At 38.3% G+C, this 22810-nt stretch overlaps 1 protein-coding gene across 7 annotated transcripts in view; it reads left to right on the forward strand.

Annotated features, from left to right (window-relative positions):
- LOC117400713 (SH3-containing GRB2-like protein 3-interacting protein 1) overlaps positions 1–22810 on the forward strand; it is a 47534-nt gene that overhangs the window by 3245 nt on the left and 21479 nt on the right. For 6 of the 7 annotated variants that reach the window (XM_059031522.1, XM_059031523.1, XM_059031525.1 and 3 more), the window contains exons 2-7: positions 3510–3554; positions 18392–18455; positions 18791–18815; positions 18927–18983; positions 19549–19603; positions 19998–20179. In XM_059031522.1, the coding sequence (XP_058887505.1) occupies positions 3510–3554; positions 18392–18455; positions 18791–18815; positions 18927–18983; positions 19549–19603; positions 19998–20179 (428 nt within the window). The remainder of the gene's footprint in view (positions 1–3509; positions 3555–18391; positions 18456–18790; positions 18816–18926; positions 18984–19548; positions 19604–19997; positions 20180–22810) is intronic. The other variant, XM_059031524.1, reaches the window with a different exon arrangement.

Raw genomic sequence — 22810 nt, forward strand, 5'->3', positions numbered from 1 at the left:
AGGGTGCTGAACTAAGCACCTGGGTCCATGTCTGTGTGCTTAGCCACAAGCAAAACAGAACCCAGATCCACATTGCAGCAGGGCGGTCCAATCCCAGCCCTGGAGGGCCATTGCACTCCAGGTTTAACAGGTAAAATGAGAAAACTACTTCAGGGTCTGGATGGAGGGTTAATTGGTTCAATGACACAATTTAGAATGGGGTTGGAACAAAGGCCAGCTCTGGTAGGGCCAACTTTGGCAAACCCTGATTTGCAGAGTAAGTCACTTCAAATATCTTTGGTTTTTTAAATTGTATTTACTATTTTAATGTGTTTTGGGATTTTGTTTCAATAATCACATTTTGTACTAGCTAAAGACAGTTGTAGCTGTATACAGTGCCATAATAAAGGTTATGGTTTTGTAAACTGGGCCCATAGGTAAAAAATAAAATAAAATTTTTAAAAAATCACCTATTTCTTCTTATTGCATTTGGACCTCAAACCATTGAAATAACTTTCTTTATTTTTACACAGTTATGCACGCAGAGAACTAGCTAGTGTGAGAGCTCAGCAATAGAAATGCATTCATGCAGTTTATTTGTAGGTTTGTTATCACGAACGTATTTGTTTGATTTTTAAATACTAAGTAAAGTGCTAAGTCATGTTTCATGTCTGTGGCACTGCGTTTAGAATTGATCACATAAGAGACCACGTGCTCCATCACCACAATTGAAGTTTGCCCAACAAGATGAATCCCTGGATAAACAGGCTGCGCTTGTATCATTTCTGTCTTTCTCAGTGAATGGTCTGTATTTATGTTTGTTGAAGCATGTTTTCTGTTTTTGGAAACACTCTCCACCTCTGTGCCTGCCCTGTTAGTGCTGCGATTGTATCCGCAGCACATCCTAACTGATGGAGGATTAGGGAATTAGGCTTTATTTAGCAAATCCTCCCCATTCCGTTTTCGAAATCTCCCTACACTGGATAGCCGCACTCCAGAAGGCAGCTTGTCTGTACAGCTCTTGCAGGCAAAGCATGCTGGGAACTGGCAAAGGGCAGAGGGGGAGGAGAGGGGCTGGGGGGAGGAGCCAGCGACAACATCTGCTACAGAAGGGCTTCTCAGATGGATCATAAGAACATAAGAACATAAGAAAGTTTACAAACGAGAGGAGGACATTCGGCCCATCTTGCTCGTTTGGTTGTTAGTAGCTTATTGATCCCAGAATCTCATCAAGCAGCTTCTTGAAGGATCCCAGGGTGTCAGCTTCAACAACATTACTGGGGAGTTGGTTCGAGACCCTCACAATTCTCTCTTTAAAAAAGTGCCTCCTATTTTCTGTTCTGTAAGCGTAGTCCTGCTGTGAAAGGTACCTGGGCAGGTAAAACGTACCAGAATGCATTGCGATGTGAGTTGAAAAGCCTGCATGTCCCAAACTGTCCTAGTGCATGGAGTCACATGACAACCCTTACTAATACGCAGGTTGATGATTTGTCTGGTAAAAATGTTCCAGGCTCCAGGAGAATCTGCACAAACTTTACATCACTGAGGGGGTGGGCTCATACGTTTAATGTTTAGGTTGGTCTTCCATTGTTGCTGTAAGCCTTTGAATGGCGCAAGGGGTAGTGGGCTTTCACTGTCTATTTTGGGAATATGAAGTTCAATTGCTGGTGTGATTGGTTTGTGTGCAGAAGTTGAAGGATCAGTGGATGTTCCCAGAGCTTTTTCCATACAACAACAGCTGCAAGAGTACAGGATAGCTCTGCCAAAATTCATATACTAACTAATTTTTAAAATTATAGCTTCTTTTTTGACAAGAGGTGTTTTTTTCATCCAGGTTTCCAGTTTTTATACTGGAACGAGACTTTTACAGGCTGCTTTCGTGATCCAGATAGACAGGTTATTAGTTGTCTCTATTCTTATCACATTGCTTGATTCATTGGGCAGACTCACTACGGGCATTCAGAGTTTATTATGACCAGACTGTTAGTGCTGTAAAAGATTTAGAACTGAAGATCATTCAGACACAATTCTCCCAGTAAAAGCATTAAGACGGGCTAAGGTGTCCTGACTAAAAAAAATAAATAAATAAGAATTTTGTAGTGGAAAAAAGTCACTTAGAATTATCTAAAACAAAGGACTGACAAGTAGAATAGTTACATCAAAAATTCAGTATCCTAAAAGTGTTTTATTCATACAGTATGTAATTACTGCTATTTATGAGAATCTGAGTTCTTTCAAAATGAACAACAGTAATTTGCTATTTACAGTTATCTAAATCACTTATATAAACCCTCGTGACATAATACCATTTCCAAAAACAAAACATTTTAATCAAAAATATTTTTTGCCTTGTTCCTAAAAAAGACCCCAATATTAAGAGTTAAAAAGGGGAACCATAGTCAGCCTACCATATATATCTTGAATCCTAGCACACACATATTTTATGGGTTTGCATGCCAGATTATTATTGGCATAATCTGGTGTTATTATTTGCTGCCTCGTCTATGAGAATCCACCCTCAGCCACTCATTTCTGTTTGTTTCTCTCCTATTAGTGGTCATCCCTTGCCCTTCGGCTTTGGTGCACTGCCTAATGCGAAATTAATCTTTTCTATTTGTTTTTTTTGCAAGGTACGCTGCATGGGCACAACAGTAGTCCTTGCTCTGGCGCTAATTGTTTCTAATGTGACGTCACCCCTTATTGATTTGATCCCAAATGGCTGGGGAACGGTGCTGACTGGAGCACGTGCAGCCGCAGCAGCAGAAAGCAGCTGAGCTCCTGAAAAGCCCTCATCGGGGGAACAGAGAGGCAGCCTGTCATTCAGAGATTAAGATTAGAAAGAAACAGATGTAGCACAGGCTACACACACATACACACACACACTCACACCAAAAAAGCACTACAGAGCTTGTGTGAGCACAACAGTTCCGCAATGACCATTTTACTAATCTGACACTGCCTGGTAATTCATCTTTTTCATCTCTGTGCTCCAATAGGATTGCAGAGCAGGGAAGTGCGTCACAAGGTATGAAAAGGGTTACATGTTCAGTGAAATCAGGGAAAGGTTGGTTGTAAGGGGAGGCTTCTCTGGTATTCTCAAGGGGTATAGTTTCAGGAGGTGCAGGCTGGAAAACCATGTGATGAGGTAAAGAGCTGGAGGGATTGGCTAGAGAACTAGCTAGTGTGAGAGCTCAGCAAGCCCTCTCTCTCTCTCTCTCTCTCTCTCTCTCTCTCTCTCTCTCTCTCTCTCTCTCTCCCCTCCCTTTCTCTCTCTCTTTTTGCTTGCTTTATTTTCTCTCAGCATCCTTCTGTGATCCTGTAGGTTACAACTGCAGCAGCATCCATGGCCTAAACCACAGCTCCAGCCATTTCAGGCTACAGCAGCACCATTTCGCTCTTACTGCTGTATATACAGTACAGTAGCGTATCCGGATCTTAGGGGGGTGGTGGGGGGGGTGGTACCAGTGGATCGATCATTTTTCCTCAGCACCTGGTAACTAGGGTTCTCTTTTTCCCTGCTATCTTTTCAGGCTCCTTGGAGATTGAGGAATGCACTTCTGCCATCATGATGGAAGGTAGGCTATTTTTTGTCTCTCTTCCTCTCTTGCTGCGGTTTGCTTAGCTGTTGTTAATACCATAAGCCGTCTAGCTATTTGGAGTGCATGCATTCCTGTGACTTAGATATTAAGAAAGGGCAGGCAGTTGTTCCTGTCTAATGCACAAATACAGCTGAGGTGCTAATGATTTTATTTAATTTTTTTAAAGGATGTCCTGTGTTGTGGGGTTAGCTGTGGTTCTGCTCCACTGTGTACGTTCTCCTTGTAGAAATGTCCTACAGTTCAATAAGCATTGCATTTTGAAACCACATGAGCTACTTTCATTTGCAAATGTTTAGCTGATGTATTTGACAAGCTGTATAGTACAGGAATTGATGGCATCAGGTGATTTCAAACTGTGACCCTTGGAGACTACTGAAAGATGAACATGAAATGGCCCCTTTGTGGATGTCTGGGGTAGAATCTAGTACTATATTTTCATGTCAAGCTGGTATTCCAGTAGTCTCATATTTCTCATGGCTTTTTCTTTTGTTTGTGCTTAATTGTAACCTTCACTTTGTTAATTATTATGGCTGTCGCAAATGCTTTGCAGCCTTTTTGCAATTAATCTGGATCACTTGTGGAGTAACAGGATTATTCATAGCTAGTTATTTTATGCACAGTGAAGTAGTAGATTGGAAAAGGTCTCTTTTCAGCAAGGCAAGAAGAGAAAATGTCCAAGTGAAAGTTTGTTATTTTTTCCATTGCTTTTGTACTATTTTGACACACAGCCCTAGTCACGTGGATAGCAGCAGAATGAGTTGTCACCATAATTTACATCTACACATACCTGTGTTTACACATTCAATATTAATGTGGATCTCTATCTGTGTGTGCGTGTTTGTTTTGTAAAGGTTGATTATAATAGAGGAGGTGTGACTATTCCCAATCCTTACTGGCATTATTTATTTTATCAATTTAGACCTCTTAGAGATTGGTTTGTAACATCAAGGTTAGAATTGCTGAAATTATTGCCTCCCCCAATAGTTTAAAAGACTTATTGTTACATGCCCCCCACACCACCCGCTCAGAAGAATAACTTTATCTTTACATTTGCACTCAACATTTTCAAAAGATCAGACCTTCTTTTATTTCAGTTCAGGACTCTGAACCAAAAACCATTTTGTATAATAAGAAACCTTTATTTAAACACACTTGGATTAATGCACAAATCAGTAAGATTTGTTTGAAGAAAATGTATTCTCTTCTTGAAGATCTCTAAAGGATATATTCCATATTCCAATTGGAGAAACTAGAATTTACTGTCCTATCAAAAAAACTTTAGCAAACCTAATCCCTTAACTTTGCTGTCCTAATCTGACTAAACTGGAGATGTTTGTATTAAATCCATTGAATTCCCATGGTTTTGTATCCAAGTTATAGAAATTAATTAAAGAGAATTTGTCATACAGTAATATTAGTTGAAAGTCAAAGTGGAAGAGAGTTAGGAACTCCACTAAATTATATCAATATACTATACCTATATATATTTATATATGAGCTACCTGAAGGTATTGTATCCTTTTACTGCAACCACTTTGCCCTTGTTCCAATTTATTTAATACCAGGAACATATCAAAGTTAAATATGTATCTATTTACTGTGACATTTGTGAAACATTGTGATATACTTTAATATATATTGATGAACTGAAAAATGTATTGTTATTAGATTGTATATTAAAAAGCAATAAAATATGAATTATATAAATAAAATCAAAATACTACTTAACATGGCTGAAATTCAATTGCCAACACAATGTATACAGTAGCACATCATAATGTATTTATAAGCCTTAGCCAGTAATTGTTGTTTTTACTTGAAGCACTTTGACTTATGAGGCCGACAATCTAATGGGACCATATGTTATACTGCACTGCATGCCCATTCTTCTTCCTTACCACTTGGGGTCCCAAGTGAAATAGCTTCTGGTGTACACAGCCCAGACTCTTCAGAGACAAGAGTCATTTTATTCCAGACCACATTTGTCAATGTTGGCAACCTCTTTAAGCTTTCATCTCAGATCACTAAATGCTCTAGAAAGGTTGGAATGAGGATGTTAAACACTCAGGCTTCAGGCTGGGCTCTCATCGTACACCCAACATAGAGTTTTATTCAACACATTTGTATTCATTTTCTCCCCAGCAGAAATACCCTGGACGTTGCAATCATTTTTTTTCTCGGTTACCTTTGCAATTTGAGACAATACTTACTGAAAGCCATTTAAATTTTGTGTCACATTTTGTGCTGTGCAAACCAGTTTACTGGATGTCCATCTTCATTCTTGGGTGGTACTATCGTTGTGCGAACCATACATGGTTTATTCATCAGAATAAATACAGGAAGAGAGATAAGCCTGCTTATGTAAGAATCTTGAGAACTTGTATCACTGTGTGTTCTGCACATGCTCATGACTTGGATTAAGAGCCACATAGGTCTTGTGAATACAGTTTTTCGATATGTACTGTACTGCACAGTGGAATTATCAGTGTGCTGTACCCAATCAAAAAAGGACTGAGCGAGTTTTCACTTCCCAGAAAAACTGCAAGCGGGGAAAAAAAAAGAAAAAAAAAGAAAACCCAACGGACTGTGTGAAATATTGGCTCGGAATTTCACCAGCCTGGCCTTGACTGAAACTGCGGCAGCTCGTTTTTGTAAGGGCTCATTCAAACATCAGTGCCGGGTCACTCACCACTGTGCTTGATTGAGCGGCTGTAATTATATCTATAAAAACCAAACATTTCTGACATGTTGCTGGAGTTTACCACAGCAATCACACTTCAGTTCAATTAACTATTAGAAAGATCTGCCCTATTTTAAAACAGCAGTTTACAGTTACAGTAAACAATGAACAAGAGAAAGACACCTTTATAGAATGCATTGTTAATCTGCCTGCAGCCATACCTGTGGGTAGATATGTAAGTCCAGGACTTTGCTACTGCTGTTTTGCTATGGGGAGTCTGTGAAGACAACATCAGAGGAATATGCTGAACAGTAATGGTATTATATTGTGCCTCCTGTGTAAGATACCACTGTTCTTCATACACCATCACAGAGTAGTCAGCAGGGTTCAAAAGGGGAACTACCTTGTAAAGAAAATGCACAAATGTCTGTTTTTCTGATAATGTAAAGAGCACAACTAAAGTAAGATCCAGAATAGAGAAACCAAGGATCTATATGTTGGTGACAAAAAGGATGAAAGCTGGAACAGTAAAATGTGGTCAAATGGAGTTTAAAAAGGAATTTCACTGTTAAAATATGTTGCAGAATTCCCGGTATCTAATGAAAAATCAACCATAATTAAATACCCAGAACTATAACCGGATCATTCGTGGGATACTTCTCCATTGAGGACACAACCTCTATGGAGTCTTGACTGGTGAATTTGTCCATAGTCCACTTAAAACGCTGAAGGACATCACAATGTTGTGTTTGGAAGCAACAGCTAATCTTTCATTTCAGTAATGCCCGTGGTTTCCAGCATAGCCAATCAGCAAAGCAGCCTGGTGTTCAGATATCCATTTTATTGCAGATACAGAAGGCTGGCAAGAACAGATGTCATCCATTAACCTGGAACAGCTTGCATGTGAATGTTCCCTTATTCAGGGTTAGTCTGTCACAGAAGATTTCTTTATGTATTGTGGCTGATTAGTGGAAGAAAGGATAACATTTGTAGTCCAAGGAGGGAGCTGCAGGACTACAACCCCCAGAATACCACGGGACTACAGGAGAGGAAACACCTGAGGCCAATTAAGCCTTGCATAAAGGCAGGAGAAGCCCTGCAGTCAGGGCTGCTGAGGCAGACAGCTATGTGTGCCAGGCTGACAGAGTAAAAGCCCAGCACAGAAGAGACCTGTGTGGTCTAATTTAAGAGGTACGGTGTGAACCTTCTTTTTGTGACAAAGTGTTTTGTTTTGCTGGTAAATGGCTTAGCCGTCCAGCACATAGTTAGGGACGAAGAAGAAAGTTCCAGTTTGTACTCTCAGAAGGAGTTAGGTTTTTGTTTAGATTTTTTCTCGTTTTGTTATTGTAAGTAATAAAAGTGCACGTGCATATTAAAAATACAGTTCTGTGTCAGTGTCTGGTGTGTCAAAAGGCCGAAAACGAACCTGAGCCATGAGGCTCTGTTACAGTATTTCTGTATGTATTTATTTACCTGGAAGGCTTATTAACAATGAACAGTACTTTTTAAATATTTTCTGTTAAAGCTGGGCTTCTTTATGGAATGGACCCTCAGGGTCAGGACCGGAGTTGTCCACACCTACTTTATATCACCCTTATTTTTGTAATACTTCACGTCTTCCCTGTTTACTGTGCATTGGTGGGTGGTCTGCACTACCCCCTATAGGTTTTTCTGCTTAGCTCATTAACTCCTTTTCATACGAAGTATTCCAGTAAAAATCGCTTCTGGGAAGACTCACGTGGAAGTGAGGTGTGGAGGCTGACTAGGGTTGCATTGTTCGATGAAGCCAGTTTTTGCTGGAATAATTGGTAAGCATGGCAAATACTGATCTAAGGAGAAACACCTATAGAGAATCATACAGATCAGACATAATAATACCACAAGAGCAGGGACACTTGCTGGGAGAAACGTCCCTTGACATCTTGACATAATATATTCATAGAACACCTTGTCAGGTAGATTCCAAGCCCTACTGTTGCTGATCCTTAATCCTAAGTACAATATTAATTACCCCCCATATGATGTCACTAAGAGTTCTATTTTGCTAGTGTTTCCACCATCATTTAATTAACATTAAGAAGGTATCTTTTGAAGTTCCAAATCCTCACAAAAAACATTCTTAAAATGTGTGCTTTTTTTATGAGAACTATTGCAGTTATTTTTGAATACTTTATATGGAGGGTTGACTCGTGTCCATATGAGCTTTATTAGCCCACTTTGCTGATAGATTAGACATAAAAGGATGCAAATGGTAGATTCTGCTGAGGTAATTCTACAGGATTTCTGATTGGGAATTTAATTCAGTGTTATCTGACTCGATTCATTTTTCTCATAACTCAGAAACAAATCAGAAAGGCTACAACTGGGTGCTGGCATCCAAACCGGGTGAAATGATTGACTATTGAGGAACAGAATACTCCAAGCCTGTGTCATCTGTACCTGGTGCTGCAAAAGGGAAAGGTGAAGGATAAATAAAGATGATGCATGAACATTTATCAAAATATGATTATTATTATTATGTTTATTATCATGGTTTCCATGGTTACATGGTTCCAGCTTTGACTGGCAGTGAGTGACTCAGACTTCGTCTTCAGTGTGAGCTGTGATTGAAGATACAAGAGGGGACGCCAGTCATTCAGTGCAGGGGATTTAGGCATTAAAGCATGTTTGAGGATGTTGCACTTATGAAAATAGGCTTTGATTTAATAACAGCTCTGGACAGATGCTGTTCTCTAGCACCCCAGAGACTGTGTGCCTTTGTGGAAGTTTCTCATGGACACATTAAAACAGAGAGGACACTGTGATCATTGACAATGATCAGATATTACTTCATATTTCACCTCTTCTTGTAACAGTTTGCAACAGAAAAAGTAATAAACAATCGAGTTTAAGTGAAAGCTGAAGTAAAGAAAGACGAAAGGAGCAGCAAAGGGGGTACTGATCCGTTATTCTAAAATGGAAAATGTTAAACAAAGCTGAGGCTTATCTTGATCCTTATCTTGATCTTGATCCTCAGGTTTCTCAGTATGTTGCTGTGTATATCTATCACATTTAGACCTATCTATGTTAATAGGTATTTAGGAAGCTTTATGAATACTAGTAGTTTTCTGTTATTTTCATTGCAATTCACACATGTGTGTAACTCTTAGGCACAAAAGGCCTGTATTCTTTTTCCCTGCAAGGATTGGCATGATCTGTGGAGCAGTGATGCAAAACAAATCTGATGTCGTCATGTCAAAATCAGCAACCCAAAATATATGTGTGAAATGTATTCAGCCTCACACTTAGACATCTCTTATTTACACAAGATTATATTTATATTAAAGGAGAGAAACTGAGGTATAAGGATATTCTTGAGCTAGGGCCTGTAAGTGTACATTCATGACTGTAATAATCGTCACGACTTGCTCACTCCATTACTTTGGAATTTGCAATCCTTGTCTCTGAACTCACATTGAGGATTTTCCTTTCCAGTTCAGTTTAATTAACTGCTGCATGAAGACAATCCTAATACATCTCAGGAATGTATAATAACTGAATCGGGACTCGTCTTCTTAACAAGCGAGCACGACCAGTGTGACCCTGCTGCACTGTGCCCATAACGCTGATAGAGGCAGCAGTCCCCTCACCAGGGGGGTCCAGCCTTTGTAATGATAATCACACACGTGCATGGTCTTGCTCTCTGAAATAGAAAGCTCTACTGTAGTGTCAGACAGCCCCGCTAAAGATACCATCTGCTGCTTCCCTTTTCAAGGGTGCGTTTAATGAAATGCAATTAAAATAACTCTGAAAATGAATTGTGCTGAGCTCTCTTCAAGCACCAAAATTCAACAACTGGTTTGCATCGTGTCCTGATGTGAGTTTGAGCGGATGAGAAACACACTTATTTTCTCTTAATCTTAAACATTAGGGGATAATAACCCTCCCCCAGTATGGGCATGCTGTATACAAACACAGGGTTTTATTGAAGTTTTATATGAATACTGCAATACACACATGTAGAGGTTTGAAATTCCCTAAATATTTTCTACGAGATAAACACATTACACCCATATAGCCAAATACTATATATTAGATTATAGATGTTTTAGAATGAGACAGTACCATTAAAATAGTGATTGGTTTTGCCTGTTCTCAAAGCTAGACGTGGTTAGAACGCATGTTTCAGTGCAGAACCATTTTTATGACAGGCGCTCTGGTCTCATTGATATATGAAGGCATGCAATGCTTTTATGTTCAATGCTGCAAAAACACTTGTGAGGATGGGTTTTTTTTTGCTTTATGCTGATAGATTATTCTGTCATGCAGTGTGGATTATAATATGTCTTCTTCCATGCTACTCCTCGGTCTCTAAAGCACTGTTCCCATATGTTCTGACAGTACATAGGACCTCTGTGAGAGCGGAACTATAATACAGGGCTTTGGCCTTAATGGATGACAGTAAACCATAAATTTGAGCCATCTGTTCACCTTGAATTCTCTTTATTTAGTGCTTGCATGTTCTATCATGTGATGTTTTTCTTTTCCTTCTTTCTGTCAATACTGTTTTTGAATTCATACGTTTTTTTCTTTCTGATGTCATTTTACAATAACATGGATTATTGTGCTAGAAGCATTTATTTAGTGTTAAAATATCTATTTCTTTAATCATACATACCATTTGAATAATACAATCACTTGTGAGATGCAAAGTTATTTTCTGGAATAGTTTTCACCTGTACTTAATTACTTAATTGAATTTGAGGATAATTCATTTGCTGTAGATTTACTGTCTGTGTGGAAAGAATTAGGATCCTAGCTGACATCATTTAATTAAAGTTGGCAGGTTAAATGCATTTCACCGGCATCAAAAGTGAACAACGTTTGAAAATCTAAACAACCTCATTTTATAAGGAGACTTCTTTTACTACCTGTAAAGAAAATGCTTTTTACAGCCCTGGTTATTATAACGCATTTAAAACTACAGTCATCTAACCATGTATTCCCAGTTGAAAACACTATGACTGATGGTTGCAGTTGGTTTTGAATATTGGCAATGAAGATTGCTCCCTTTGCAGATCACATGGAAGGCTGTAGCAGAGACGTTTTCACTGCTAGCCATCGTTGCTTTCTGATTTAAGGATCATTACCTGTGATCTCTTTTTAATTCCCTTCGACAGCGTGGCACTTGGTGTTTATCCTCTTTTTTCCTGCTGCGTGACATTAGCTACCAGTCTTGTCAGTGGATGTTGTTAAATATTAATGGATCCACCGCGCATGTTTCATTAAAACACCGCTTTGAAACTGTTGATCAAAAATTCCTTGATTGAGGCCAGCAGAAAGAAGTAGGTCGGTCACAAGCTTTACCTGCCTCATGCCAAGAAACATCAGTAAAGTGCTGAGTCAATTTCCAATCATTTTCAACAGCAAGTTAACAAATGACCTAAACAATAAAAGAGATATCCTGAACAGATTAAAAGCCAATTACAAAAGACATGAAATGAATATAAAAATGCATAGCCTTCTTTCTCAATAATAACTTAAAAGGTATTTCATTTTAATTGCTCATTATTATCTGAAAGTGGTGTGTCGCTCACTACAATGCACTGACAAGCTATCCTTGTGTATCCACTGGATAGACCTAATACAAGCTTCTTAAATGTGTGACGGCAATCCTATTTACTGTTGAGGAAAGCGATCAGGCATCACACGTGTCATTTGTTCAATTAACAAGAGTCAATTAACAAGACTCCTGTTGCAGCATTGCGTTTTAACCCTGGGCTCAGTTGGGGCTGAGCTTCAATTCCAAGTCTTGTCAACTTGTATTCGCCCAGCTCGGGTCATTAGAAGAAGGATTAGCAGACTTGAGATTGTATCTGTGCTTCTATAGCCCTGTAGTTCTGTTTTTTCCTGGCCATCCCCATGGTCTATTTAGCAGAGAGGTGAATCATTTCTAGCCAATATATTTAATTAAATGTGTCATTACAACATAAGACTATCAGTCTGTATTGGGTGTATATTGTGCACTATCCCAGGATGTAAATTAGGCTCAAACTGGACACTTCTTATCTTTGCCCTCTAAATAGAGAATGTGTCATTCATATTAAAACATGTCTGTTGTGAAGGTGCTACAGTGCTCCTTTTTGCAAATGCACCCTTTATAGTGAAGAACTGGTAAAAAGGCAACTTGAATAAGTCATTCTAAGTAAGAATTGGAACACTTATTGTGGTGTCTTAACCATTGCTCCTGTCTGCAGGTTTCAGTGTATTCCCAGCTTGGATGCCTGTGAAGTCCATTTGTTTTGGATGGGAGGTGCTACCAGGCCCCCAACAAGGAGCTGCCATCTCCTCCTTGCCTTAAGGATCTACAGCTTGGTTCATTAGGGAGATGGAGAACGACGTTGTCATTTTTGCTTGAAATAAATACTTCGGTAGCAGTGAAATCATAAAATGTTCCACAGACAGATTTCTCTTGTTGTCTGAGTCATCCTGCTATAATTGCATGTTAATACGCAATGTGACTCTGGAAGGTTTCAACCTCCATTTTACAAACTTTTTTTTTATTTATTCTTTTACGATGTTAATGGATTCAGCTTTTGAGTTAACTACCGTATCTCATATTTTTAATAGCATTTTTTTTTACTTACTGGGTACATTTTTATTTGAGTGAAACCTGCAAACCCACTCCCTCTTAGAAACCAGCATAGTAATTTAGACTGGCTAATGAACATGCATTGTTGATCTAACTGCTCCTTTGCCTTATGACAAAACAGTATTTTAGCAGCATGTTTAAAGTCAATGTTCTGAGAGGAAGAAATGTGACCTTCTTTTCATTGCCATGCTGTGATTTGCGTGAAGTGTAGACTGTACATGCATAGTGTATGTTTCTGTTTTGATGCATCCCACACTTTCACTCACCGTGAGGAGCTCTTTTTGGGTTGTTTTTTGTTAGGACTGTCATAGACTCCTTGCTTCTCCTGCTTGTGTGACTCACAGCTGCATTGCTCAATAATTTATACGCACAAGCACTTTCATCTTGTGCACGCTGTCTATTGCTTTAGAATACCATTGATGTCATTTTCAAAGATGAATGCGTTTGGGAACAAGTAGGCTAGGAAACAGCACGAGACATGGTAAAGTCCTGGTATGAAATTATAATCCAATGTGTTGACAGTCTCACATGTATATTTTAACATCATTATTACCATCTTAAAGCTTTTGGATTCTTAAACTGTGATGTTATAAAAAAAAAAATTAAAAAATGGCCAAGCAGTTTACCATGCAGGTGAACATCCTTATAATATGCATTTAACTGTGATTTTAAATAACTGGTCTGGCTCAAAATGCCCCATCTCCCTGGCATGGATTAAAAAACACTCTATTAAGCAATTAGCCTAGAGCAACTGGGCAGGAGCGGCCCGGCTGTCCCTAAACAATAAGAGCCTGGGCGTCTACACTGCTGTCCCTGCAGCGCTTGTTGTTTTTGCTGTTTGCACACAAACTAACCCTCCCCGGCCTCTCCACCACTGTTATGATTCCCTGTCCTAACCTGCACTGATGTACTGGAACCCAACCCTGGCCTATTTGCTGCTGAGCTGTCCAATTTCTTAGTGGCAGTAAGACAATGCAATAATCACAAAAACTGTCTTGCTTGGGAATGCAGCCTAATGAATAGAAACAAGGCCCCAGCCAGTAGTGAAAGCATACTGCAGCCTGTTGAGGGTGCCAGCTGGAGTCTGCAGACATCTGTGGTTTCCATATTATTTGATATAGACAGTTGATTCTCCTTCAGTGAGCTGATTTCTGCTTGTATTTGTCAGTAGCTGAAGGAGAAACCTAGTTCTGGCTTTGAAATGGTGCACTTTCATATGAGACCAACACAACATGTAAACATGTTTTCTTCAATCTAATGAATCCACTTTCTGTTTTCAATTTGCGGGGAACCCCACTGTGTTTGGCTTGTGAGAGTGTCCTCTCTAATCATGTTTGTAGAAAGTGTTTCAATTGCAGCTGTCAATGCCGTTGAGAAAAGCTGCAGTTTTTTTTATATATTTGGAATACTATATAGCACAACTAAAGCCACAACATCTTTCCATCTCCTGACTCCAGTTCATGTCAGTTTGTATCAGGTCAGCTCCTTTCCCCACCAGTTGTTTTCTCTTTACTTGTGGTTCATACCTGCAGTGCTGAACATGTTGTGATTTAAGTAAACTATCTTCATTCCTAATTGTAGGTTTACAGAATCATTAAAAGTAATTTGTTGATATGACCATTGCTTATTGCATCATTATGTCTGCAAATCCTCAATTAGGAACAGACTGATCTTGTTTATACAATGCTGTTACGACAGCTAGTCTGTACTCATTTTATTTCAGCCTCGATTCATATTCATAGTGCTGACTGATTAGCTGTGCTGTCTCAACATGCGCAGCGAGCAAAGGATTGATAGAATTGCATCTTATGTAATATCTCACACATTTCAGCAATCCTCTTAATCTTGTTTAATTTGAATGTTATCCACTTTCAGTTATTCACAAGGAGTACACATCAAAAGGGTATTTTTGTATTCCTGATATTAAGGATAAATTCAGATTTTATGAGGAAGGAGAACAGAGGAGAAAGTAATACATTTTGACATGCAGCCCATGGTTCTCTGGGCTGCAGTTAAACAGACATACTTCAGAGGCTGGGTGCAGAATGTCTTTCTAAAGCACACGATCTTCCATTAGTAGTAGTGGTACTCACAGCATCTGTGTGTGTGTGTTGTACAGTTTTGCTGACAGATTGTATATTACTGAGGTGAGCAACACCTTTCGTGCCAAAGGAAAATAACGCCAAATTGAAATACAGGCATACTGAATCCTGACATACCTGACCATGAAAACAGTTATGCGTTTACATTCACTGTATTGACTTTGTGTCTCAGTATAGAAGCTTATTTCCAGATGTACTCTGATGTATACAGTTTGAATGATCCTAAAGTACATGCCCTATGCTCATTTTATTTCAATCTATTTCTTTACCCAACTCTTCCTTTTTTAAGATGTTTGCAATCCTACTGAATCTTGCTTGCAGGGCCGTGTAACTTGAGAAATAATGTGATAGTGTGACCTTTCTTGACTCATGGAAAAATATAGAGTAAAAGCAGGTTGAGACAATAGAGTTGAAAGGTCACAGTATCACATCATTTCTCAATTCCAGGTAGCAAAGAAACATAGCTACCAGATGCTCCTAGAGTAGGCTGATTTTTGTTAAAATTGTATTTTGTGTTATATTTAGGTAATAATATAGGTGCTATATAAGTATATACGTGGCGAAAGCAGATTCAGTTCAGCTGTCTCTTTTACATTTCTTAGGCCAGTGCAGGCAGTCTGTAGTTAAGGCATGAGGGTGATGAGCAAATTCAAAGCTAACAATATCTCAGTATCAGGCTCACTCTTGATAACCTCAGGGAAATCAATAAAATTTATCAGTCCTCCTCAGTTAAATAAGGTAGAAGCAGTACTGTCAAAAGCAGAGCCTCCTGAGAAAAGCATGCCTCAGATAATGCCTTAAAATCTTCTGTGTGCAGTAAATATGAAGCTGAAGCTGTTCATTGTTTGCCATGAAAACATAATAAAACACTAGAATCCTCATCGCTGCCTCTCTTGTGTTGTAAGCAGTCTACCACGTTACAAGCCTTGTTAGCAAGGGACTGCTCTTGAGGACTCTGTCTCCATATTTCACAGGCAGCATAGCAGTCGAGGGGGGCTTTTTCATCTACCTCAGGTAACAGGAGCCAGGCTGAGTCATACCAATCTGTTCTGGAGCTATTCGAAAGCCTTGGAGCTGCACTACTAGCAAGTTATGTTGAGTGTGATCATAAACCGGATTGTGTAGTTCTTATTAGTGACTAACTATTTAATATAGTGGCCGTCCGTGCACTCGTGATACAAAAGAAAACAGCATGGTCTTCTGCCATTTAGTTTACATGAGGAAAACTCGTAAAACATGGTGCTAAGCCAAGATGTGCATTTAGGCTGTTGTGTTCTATTATTATCCATTATGTTTTATGAACGCAATGGATGATTTTTTTTTTACTGGTTTATGTTTTGACAAAATAATATACGAATGTCAATGATCTCTATCAGATAGAATGTGTCATTTTGTAACAAGGAGAACAATATCAGCAGACCCCACAAAACTTAATTAGGTGACATCATTAGGGGAAGGGTCACTTGTGGAAGCATCCAGCCTATGACACCACTAGCATCTATAACATGATTGGCTCTTCCGGCTGCCACTCAGCATACTGTTCAACATCTTTAGCTGGGCTCCATGTTGTTTGCCTTCCAGTTTTTCTCTGGATAGAGTTGTTCTAGGATATTGACTGTTTGCAGCTCCTGTTGCAGATTCCTAATGGAATTACGCTGGAGTCAAGAATAACTCCTAATTGTGTTAGCCTTTCTGCAGTCATTCTAAAACCAAACAAATGATTTCATTAGAAATGCAGTTTTGGTTGAGGAATAGCAGAACCTGTGACTTAATTTACACAAATTAATCTTTAACGAATGGAAAAAAATGTCAAGGAAGTAAAATAACTTGAGAACAGCCTGTGGTGAGGGTAGAACATGCCTATTAACAAATACACATCGTTTTGTTTTTATATTATTCATATAATATGATATTGTAGAGAAGAACAGTCTGATCATTAGAAGTGCAAAGCCATCATTATCTTATGAACTAAACCAGCTCATTCTTAAAATTCATATTGCTTCAAACTTGAACCAATGGCTGGACAGCAAAATGAAACTCATCATTGTCTAGGCTTGCAATATACTTTGAGAGAATTGGTATCCAATGTCAAGGTCTATTTCTGAGTTTATACCATTTTGTATCAGGACCACCGTGCAATTGTTGCTGGCAATCCTGCAGTGTAAATGGTTCCACTAAGGTTTCTTAAGGGTAGTAGTTTAGTATTATAAAGCTATCCCCATTTAGTTTCAAATGGGCTACAGTCTAATGATCTTCTACAGAAATACTTAAAAGGCACTGCAGGGAATGAGTTGTGTTTCACCACGAAAAGAACATTTACATGATGAGACTAAACCAGGACTGCAGCCCCTTGGGAGTGCCATGTAAAACAGCAGGCTTGAAAATATATGCATGGGTTCAAAAACAAGCTTGTATCCCTGGGATTGCAGTTTACTGAATCTGCAAATGTGTGTGCAGGGGGATTTTGTTGGTGGCACTTGGGGTTCATTTGTAAACCAAAAAGGTACCAGATCTCATAATTAAGGAATAGGGAAAGTGTTTTTGTTTATAGATCTAATGCACTGTCCTTGATTTACAGTAGCTCCTATGTTTATGCTCCCTGTTCTCCTCTGCTTGTAGATCGGGGGTGTTTGTGTCTTATTGTTGGTGTTGGTAGCTGCATGCTGACCTTTGCCTAACTGTGCTTTAACACAACCTCCAGGTTTGAACAATACCAGTGACGACACTGTTGTTAAGAGTGCTAGTTTTTTTGATGTTTCACCATTTGTGGTTTAAAAAACTAGCAATGATGCAAGCTGAATAATTCGCGCCTGTCAGACAAAAAAGTACCGGATCTGGCATCCGGTGCGTTCCAGCACAAATGAACCCCTGGGTGGCACAAGGTGGTGATGTCAACTTGATAAACACAGCGAATCTGCATTGTTTGAACGGCAGTACACAGTAAATGATTCATCTCTTACTGTACAGTATGTTTGTCTCTATCTACATATACCTTCCTTTAGAGTTCCTTTAAAGTATAACCTGCTACTGCTGCAGCTAGTAACAGGTGCATGCCTGTTAACCTGTAAGTTAGATAATGAGATTGAACACCAGTTCTAATTATAACTGTTGCTTGGTCTACTCTGGCCAGAAAGGTTCATTTATATTGAAGGCTTTGATTGTTTGAAGTCTCTAATACTCTATTTATAGCAATGAATGAAAGGATTTTTTTTGTTTTTCTTCTTTGGTGTCCTGGTGATACAGCGCATCTTGCTCTTTGACAAAGACTCCCCTTTACAATCACTGCTGTTGTTTTAATGTAGAAAACCCAGTAGACACCAGTGGTGTGGTTGGTGCCTTTTATGCATGCTATTGATCTTCAGATTCAAATTTAAATGGGTTTCTCTTTTTTTCTCAATAGGATTGAAAAAACGTACAAGAAAGGCCTTTGGCATACGCAAGAAAGAAAAGGACAGTGACTCCACGTGAGTTTGTGGGCCATATTTACAGAGGTTTGGTTTTCATACTGGAAGCTTAGATGTAAAGGTCAAATCCCTTTCCAGAAGCAGCAGCTCACTGCAAACAAAATAAACAAAATGTTTATTAAAGAAGCCTTTGTTGTTTATCCATGAATTCCAGTGTTTCAGTGTATGCTTGGTAGAACGGTACGCTTCAAGAATATTCATTTTAGTTTTCAGAGGGTATGCATCCATTAACCTGTTTGTGACTGATACAGTTTGCTAATTTTGAATGAATTGCAAAATACATATCATTTTATATTTTTATATTGTTGTGATGGTTATGTTCTGTTTTCTTACAGGGGATCACCAGACAGAGATGGTAATGTAAGTATTCCTCTTATAAATACCATCATTTATATTTAGTAGAGTTACTGTACTATCAATGTACCACTCACTGATATTTCCATCTACTCATTTTGATCTTTCTATCTAAAGAAAAAGACAAATGGCGCTGCAAATGGATTTTATGCAGAGATTGACTGGGAGCGATATGTAAGTACTGATCTCCTATGTAGGCAGTGTAACCCGTCGTATGGGTCACACCATTGCATTAGTTGAATCAGTAAATGGGGTTTCACTTTTGAAAATAATATTTGTTATCTGTAACTGCAGCCAGCACTTAGAGGATGTGATAACTGAAGTTACACAAACCATAAATGTGTCACCTCAGGTGATTCTAACTAACCTTACAGTAAAGCTGGAATGGATCCTAGCAGGCAATGGAAGTCGTATCTCCATCCCTGGAAATTTAGAAATCAGTCTCCTGCAGTAATTAGATTATTTCATTTTAAACAGAAGCTGAGGCCTGAGGCACAGTTGATAATGCATGCTATTTTTGTATTATGTGCATTCCATCACTTATTCAAACACCAATGATACATCCTGAAATGCTGCACGCTTCATTGACTCATCTTTCCTTTGGCATTGCAAGTATACAAAAACCAGGACCATAGTCTGCATCAAAAAAACAGCTACAACACTCAATACATCGCTGTGATTGTACAAGAACGCCCTCAAGCAATATACTTTAGGGTGTATGCCTTTTTTGTTTTTCTAGAATTCTCCAGAGATTGATGACGAAGGCTACAGCGTCAGGCCGGAGGATTCAACCTATATCCTTACTGTATGAACGTACACACTTTAGAACAGTTTTCAAACATAGCTTTTAAAATTGAAGTTTGTAGAACATATTGAAATAAATGAAAAACTGTTGAAAAACACAGAAAGGTACTCTTAATGGTTCTAAAAAACAACAAAAAATACTATTGTATTCTATTGCAGTGGATGCAACTTTATAGTACACCTTTAAGATTCCACACACCCCCCCACCGCCCCCCCCCCCCCCCACAAACACACACACACACACTATATAATAATTCACATTTATACAACATATTTTTAAACTGTGAGAAGTTTTAACAGGAAAAAAAAAGCTTTTGTTGTAATATATAAGGGAGCTCTTCTTTACGTGTAGAAAGAACGTTGTCTTCTCTAACTAAGATCCACCCTCCCCCAAAGCAAAGCACTTTTTTTCATCCAGTGAATCAGAAGAGGAAGAAGACCACCGGAAAAAGTTTAAAATTAAGATTAAACCTTTACAAGCTAAAGACGCCTTAAACTGTACAGCAGCGTCTGTAGATGTACTAAAAGCATCCATAGGCAACATCGCCCTGTCTCCATCCCCTGTGGTGAGTTTTGCTTAGAACACAAACCTGTCTTTTTACTATTTGTGGAATGACTTGAATTTTGAGCGGATGGTGTTAAAATGTGGCTACATTGCTGATTCTTTTAGTTTAGTTTTTTTTAACAGGTCATTGATTCAATATCTGCCCATATAATATTAGGATATCCAGTATATTGAGTTTCTGGTGACTTTAAAGCACTGGAATTGTTATTTTATCAATCACATTTTGACAAGTATATGAATTGGTTATTTAATTTATAATTCATAGATACACCTAACAGTGATGCCAATGGGCACTACTGTATAGTCTACCCAGACATTTAAACATTTTAGTTTCCATTAACTTAATAACAAACCTTATGGAATTACCTGTATGAATTATACATGAGAACATGTCATACCACTAAGGAACATTGCTACGGCAACCTGTGTCTGCCAAGAGGTAACCATGGTTACAGATTTGCCATGAAATCTATTTGGAAGAATGGAAGGCAGAGCAAAGGTTAACTGGGTTCTCAACAACACAAGAATAGGGCTGAAGGATGCATTTGAAAGACACAAGAGAATTACAACATGGAAGTTACATATCATTAAATATGTTATGTAATTGGAATAAAGTATTTACTTGAATAAGTATTAAAAAGTAAATACTATTCATAGTTATGAATATTAAGGAACATCATACCATTTTCTGAATATGCATTTTACGAGAATGTAATCTTTATTCTAAATATTGAGCATTCCAAATAGTAATGGAGTGTTGGCCTGTATGTGAATGTGCTACTCAAGCAGTCTATAGTGACTTTTACTTTGGTGGTATGGTAGCTAACTACTAAAAGTGTTTTTTGAAGATCTCTTAGACTTTTGAATAGGCTCTACCTTTTGGGCCCCCAAATGTTGAGTAAATCATAAACAAATCACAATTGAAAAAAACAAAACAAACATTGATTTTCAAGACTACATTAGGACAGCCCCCTGACCGTCTGGACAATCTGCTAGCTAACTGGAATCCCAGAATTCCCATGTGCCTGGCCAATCGCTGAGCTCAGTTCCAACATGTTGTGCAATAGCGTTGTTTTATTTCATGTGATGCGTTGTTTCTGACTTGGTCATAAATAACAACTAATTTCATACCTCATTTTCACTAAGCCCATCGTGCCCTTTATCCTTCCTAACGCAGTATTTCCTCTCTTTCAAAATCTGGCTTCATTCTATAGAAGAGAAGTCCGGTAAGATTCTGTTCCTTGCCAGGTTTCTCACAGCTCTGCATGTGTGCATGCTTTTGTCATTCAAAAATCTATGTATCTATATATAAAAAAAACAACAAAAATAACAATGGTGTAATAAAGCCCTATATTAGGCATTTATCTTTGGAATTAAAAGGGAAGATAGATGTAAATCACACTAACAGTCCTGGGTGTTTAAAATGGACTTTTATTAAACATTTAAAAATGTAAAATGGTTGTCTTATAAACAATATTTTTATATTGACACACAATACGTAGAATAACTGAAAAACATGGTACTTCATAATACCTTTAATACAGTCAAAACTGTGCCCAGGCATTTATAGCACTTTTAGCAGTGCTGTTGGATGATTCAATACTATATATGGGCTCACATTTAAATGAGTTAATATTGAGCAGTAAATAATAATAGGCCTGATAAATCATTTGAAAACACATAACTACTTATTTGTTTACCCTATAAAACTTTTCAGATCGATGCCTCTAGTAACGTGACTTGTTCTGAAAGTGTATTTATTTATTTATTTATTTGTTTGTGATTCAAATGTCAAGCTGCATTTTCAGGTTGTCATGGTCTCATGGTCTTTAGTTGGAATGCCTCAGAAGCCCAATAAGAAGACTATCTCAAGGTCACATGGTGTATGAACCAACTGGATGTCAATCCTTAGATGACCTAAGCTTCTAGTCAAAATCAGACTGCAGTTGTCTGATCGTTTTCAAACTTTTGCATCTTGTCATCCAAGAAACTCTGACAATGGCTTACTGGGTGATTAAGTGGGAGGGGTTCAATAGAAATTGTTAGAATCTGTAACTTGCTTTTTTAATGCAATAATTAGTTTCGACTTTGCTTCAAAACCATGAAGTGAACACGTTTTTGTTGGATTAAGTACATTTATTTGTTTTCACCAGTGTCAACTCAGCATGCCGCTATTCTACCTCATTTATATTACAGCTCAAAGGATTATTTGTTTAATTACATGTAAGGTTTTTCTTTTGGGGGGGGGGGGGGGGGGTTGTACTGTAACTAGATTTGTGTAATCTTGTTTTAATTAAATCAGGAACAGTCTGAACTTAAATACTGTTCTGTTTCTTACTACTGAGCAATGCACTTATTCTTCCTTTCTGTGCCCTTTGTAAAGGGTATAAAGTACAGAGTATTACATTAACTCAGGCAGTCTGGACTAAAAGAACTGGGGCATGCTTGGAAATGACATCAGTAAATAACTCAGGTGGGGCCAGATACAGTCAGAGATGATACAAGCCACTTACTACTGAGCAATATGTATGTATGTATGGAATAAACATACATGGTGAATTTGTAAAATGATCCACTGTTTGTCATTGACAAATTATGAAATTCCCTTGATTTCCACCACTTCTTAAGCCAT

Source organism: Acipenser ruthenus, chromosome 10, assembly GCF_902713425.1.
Source record: "Acipenser ruthenus chromosome 10, fAciRut3.2 maternal haplotype, whole genome shotgun sequence".
In the NCBI taxonomy this organism is placed as follows: Eukaryota; Metazoa; Chordata; class Actinopteri; order Acipenseriformes; family Acipenseridae; genus Acipenser; species Acipenser ruthenus.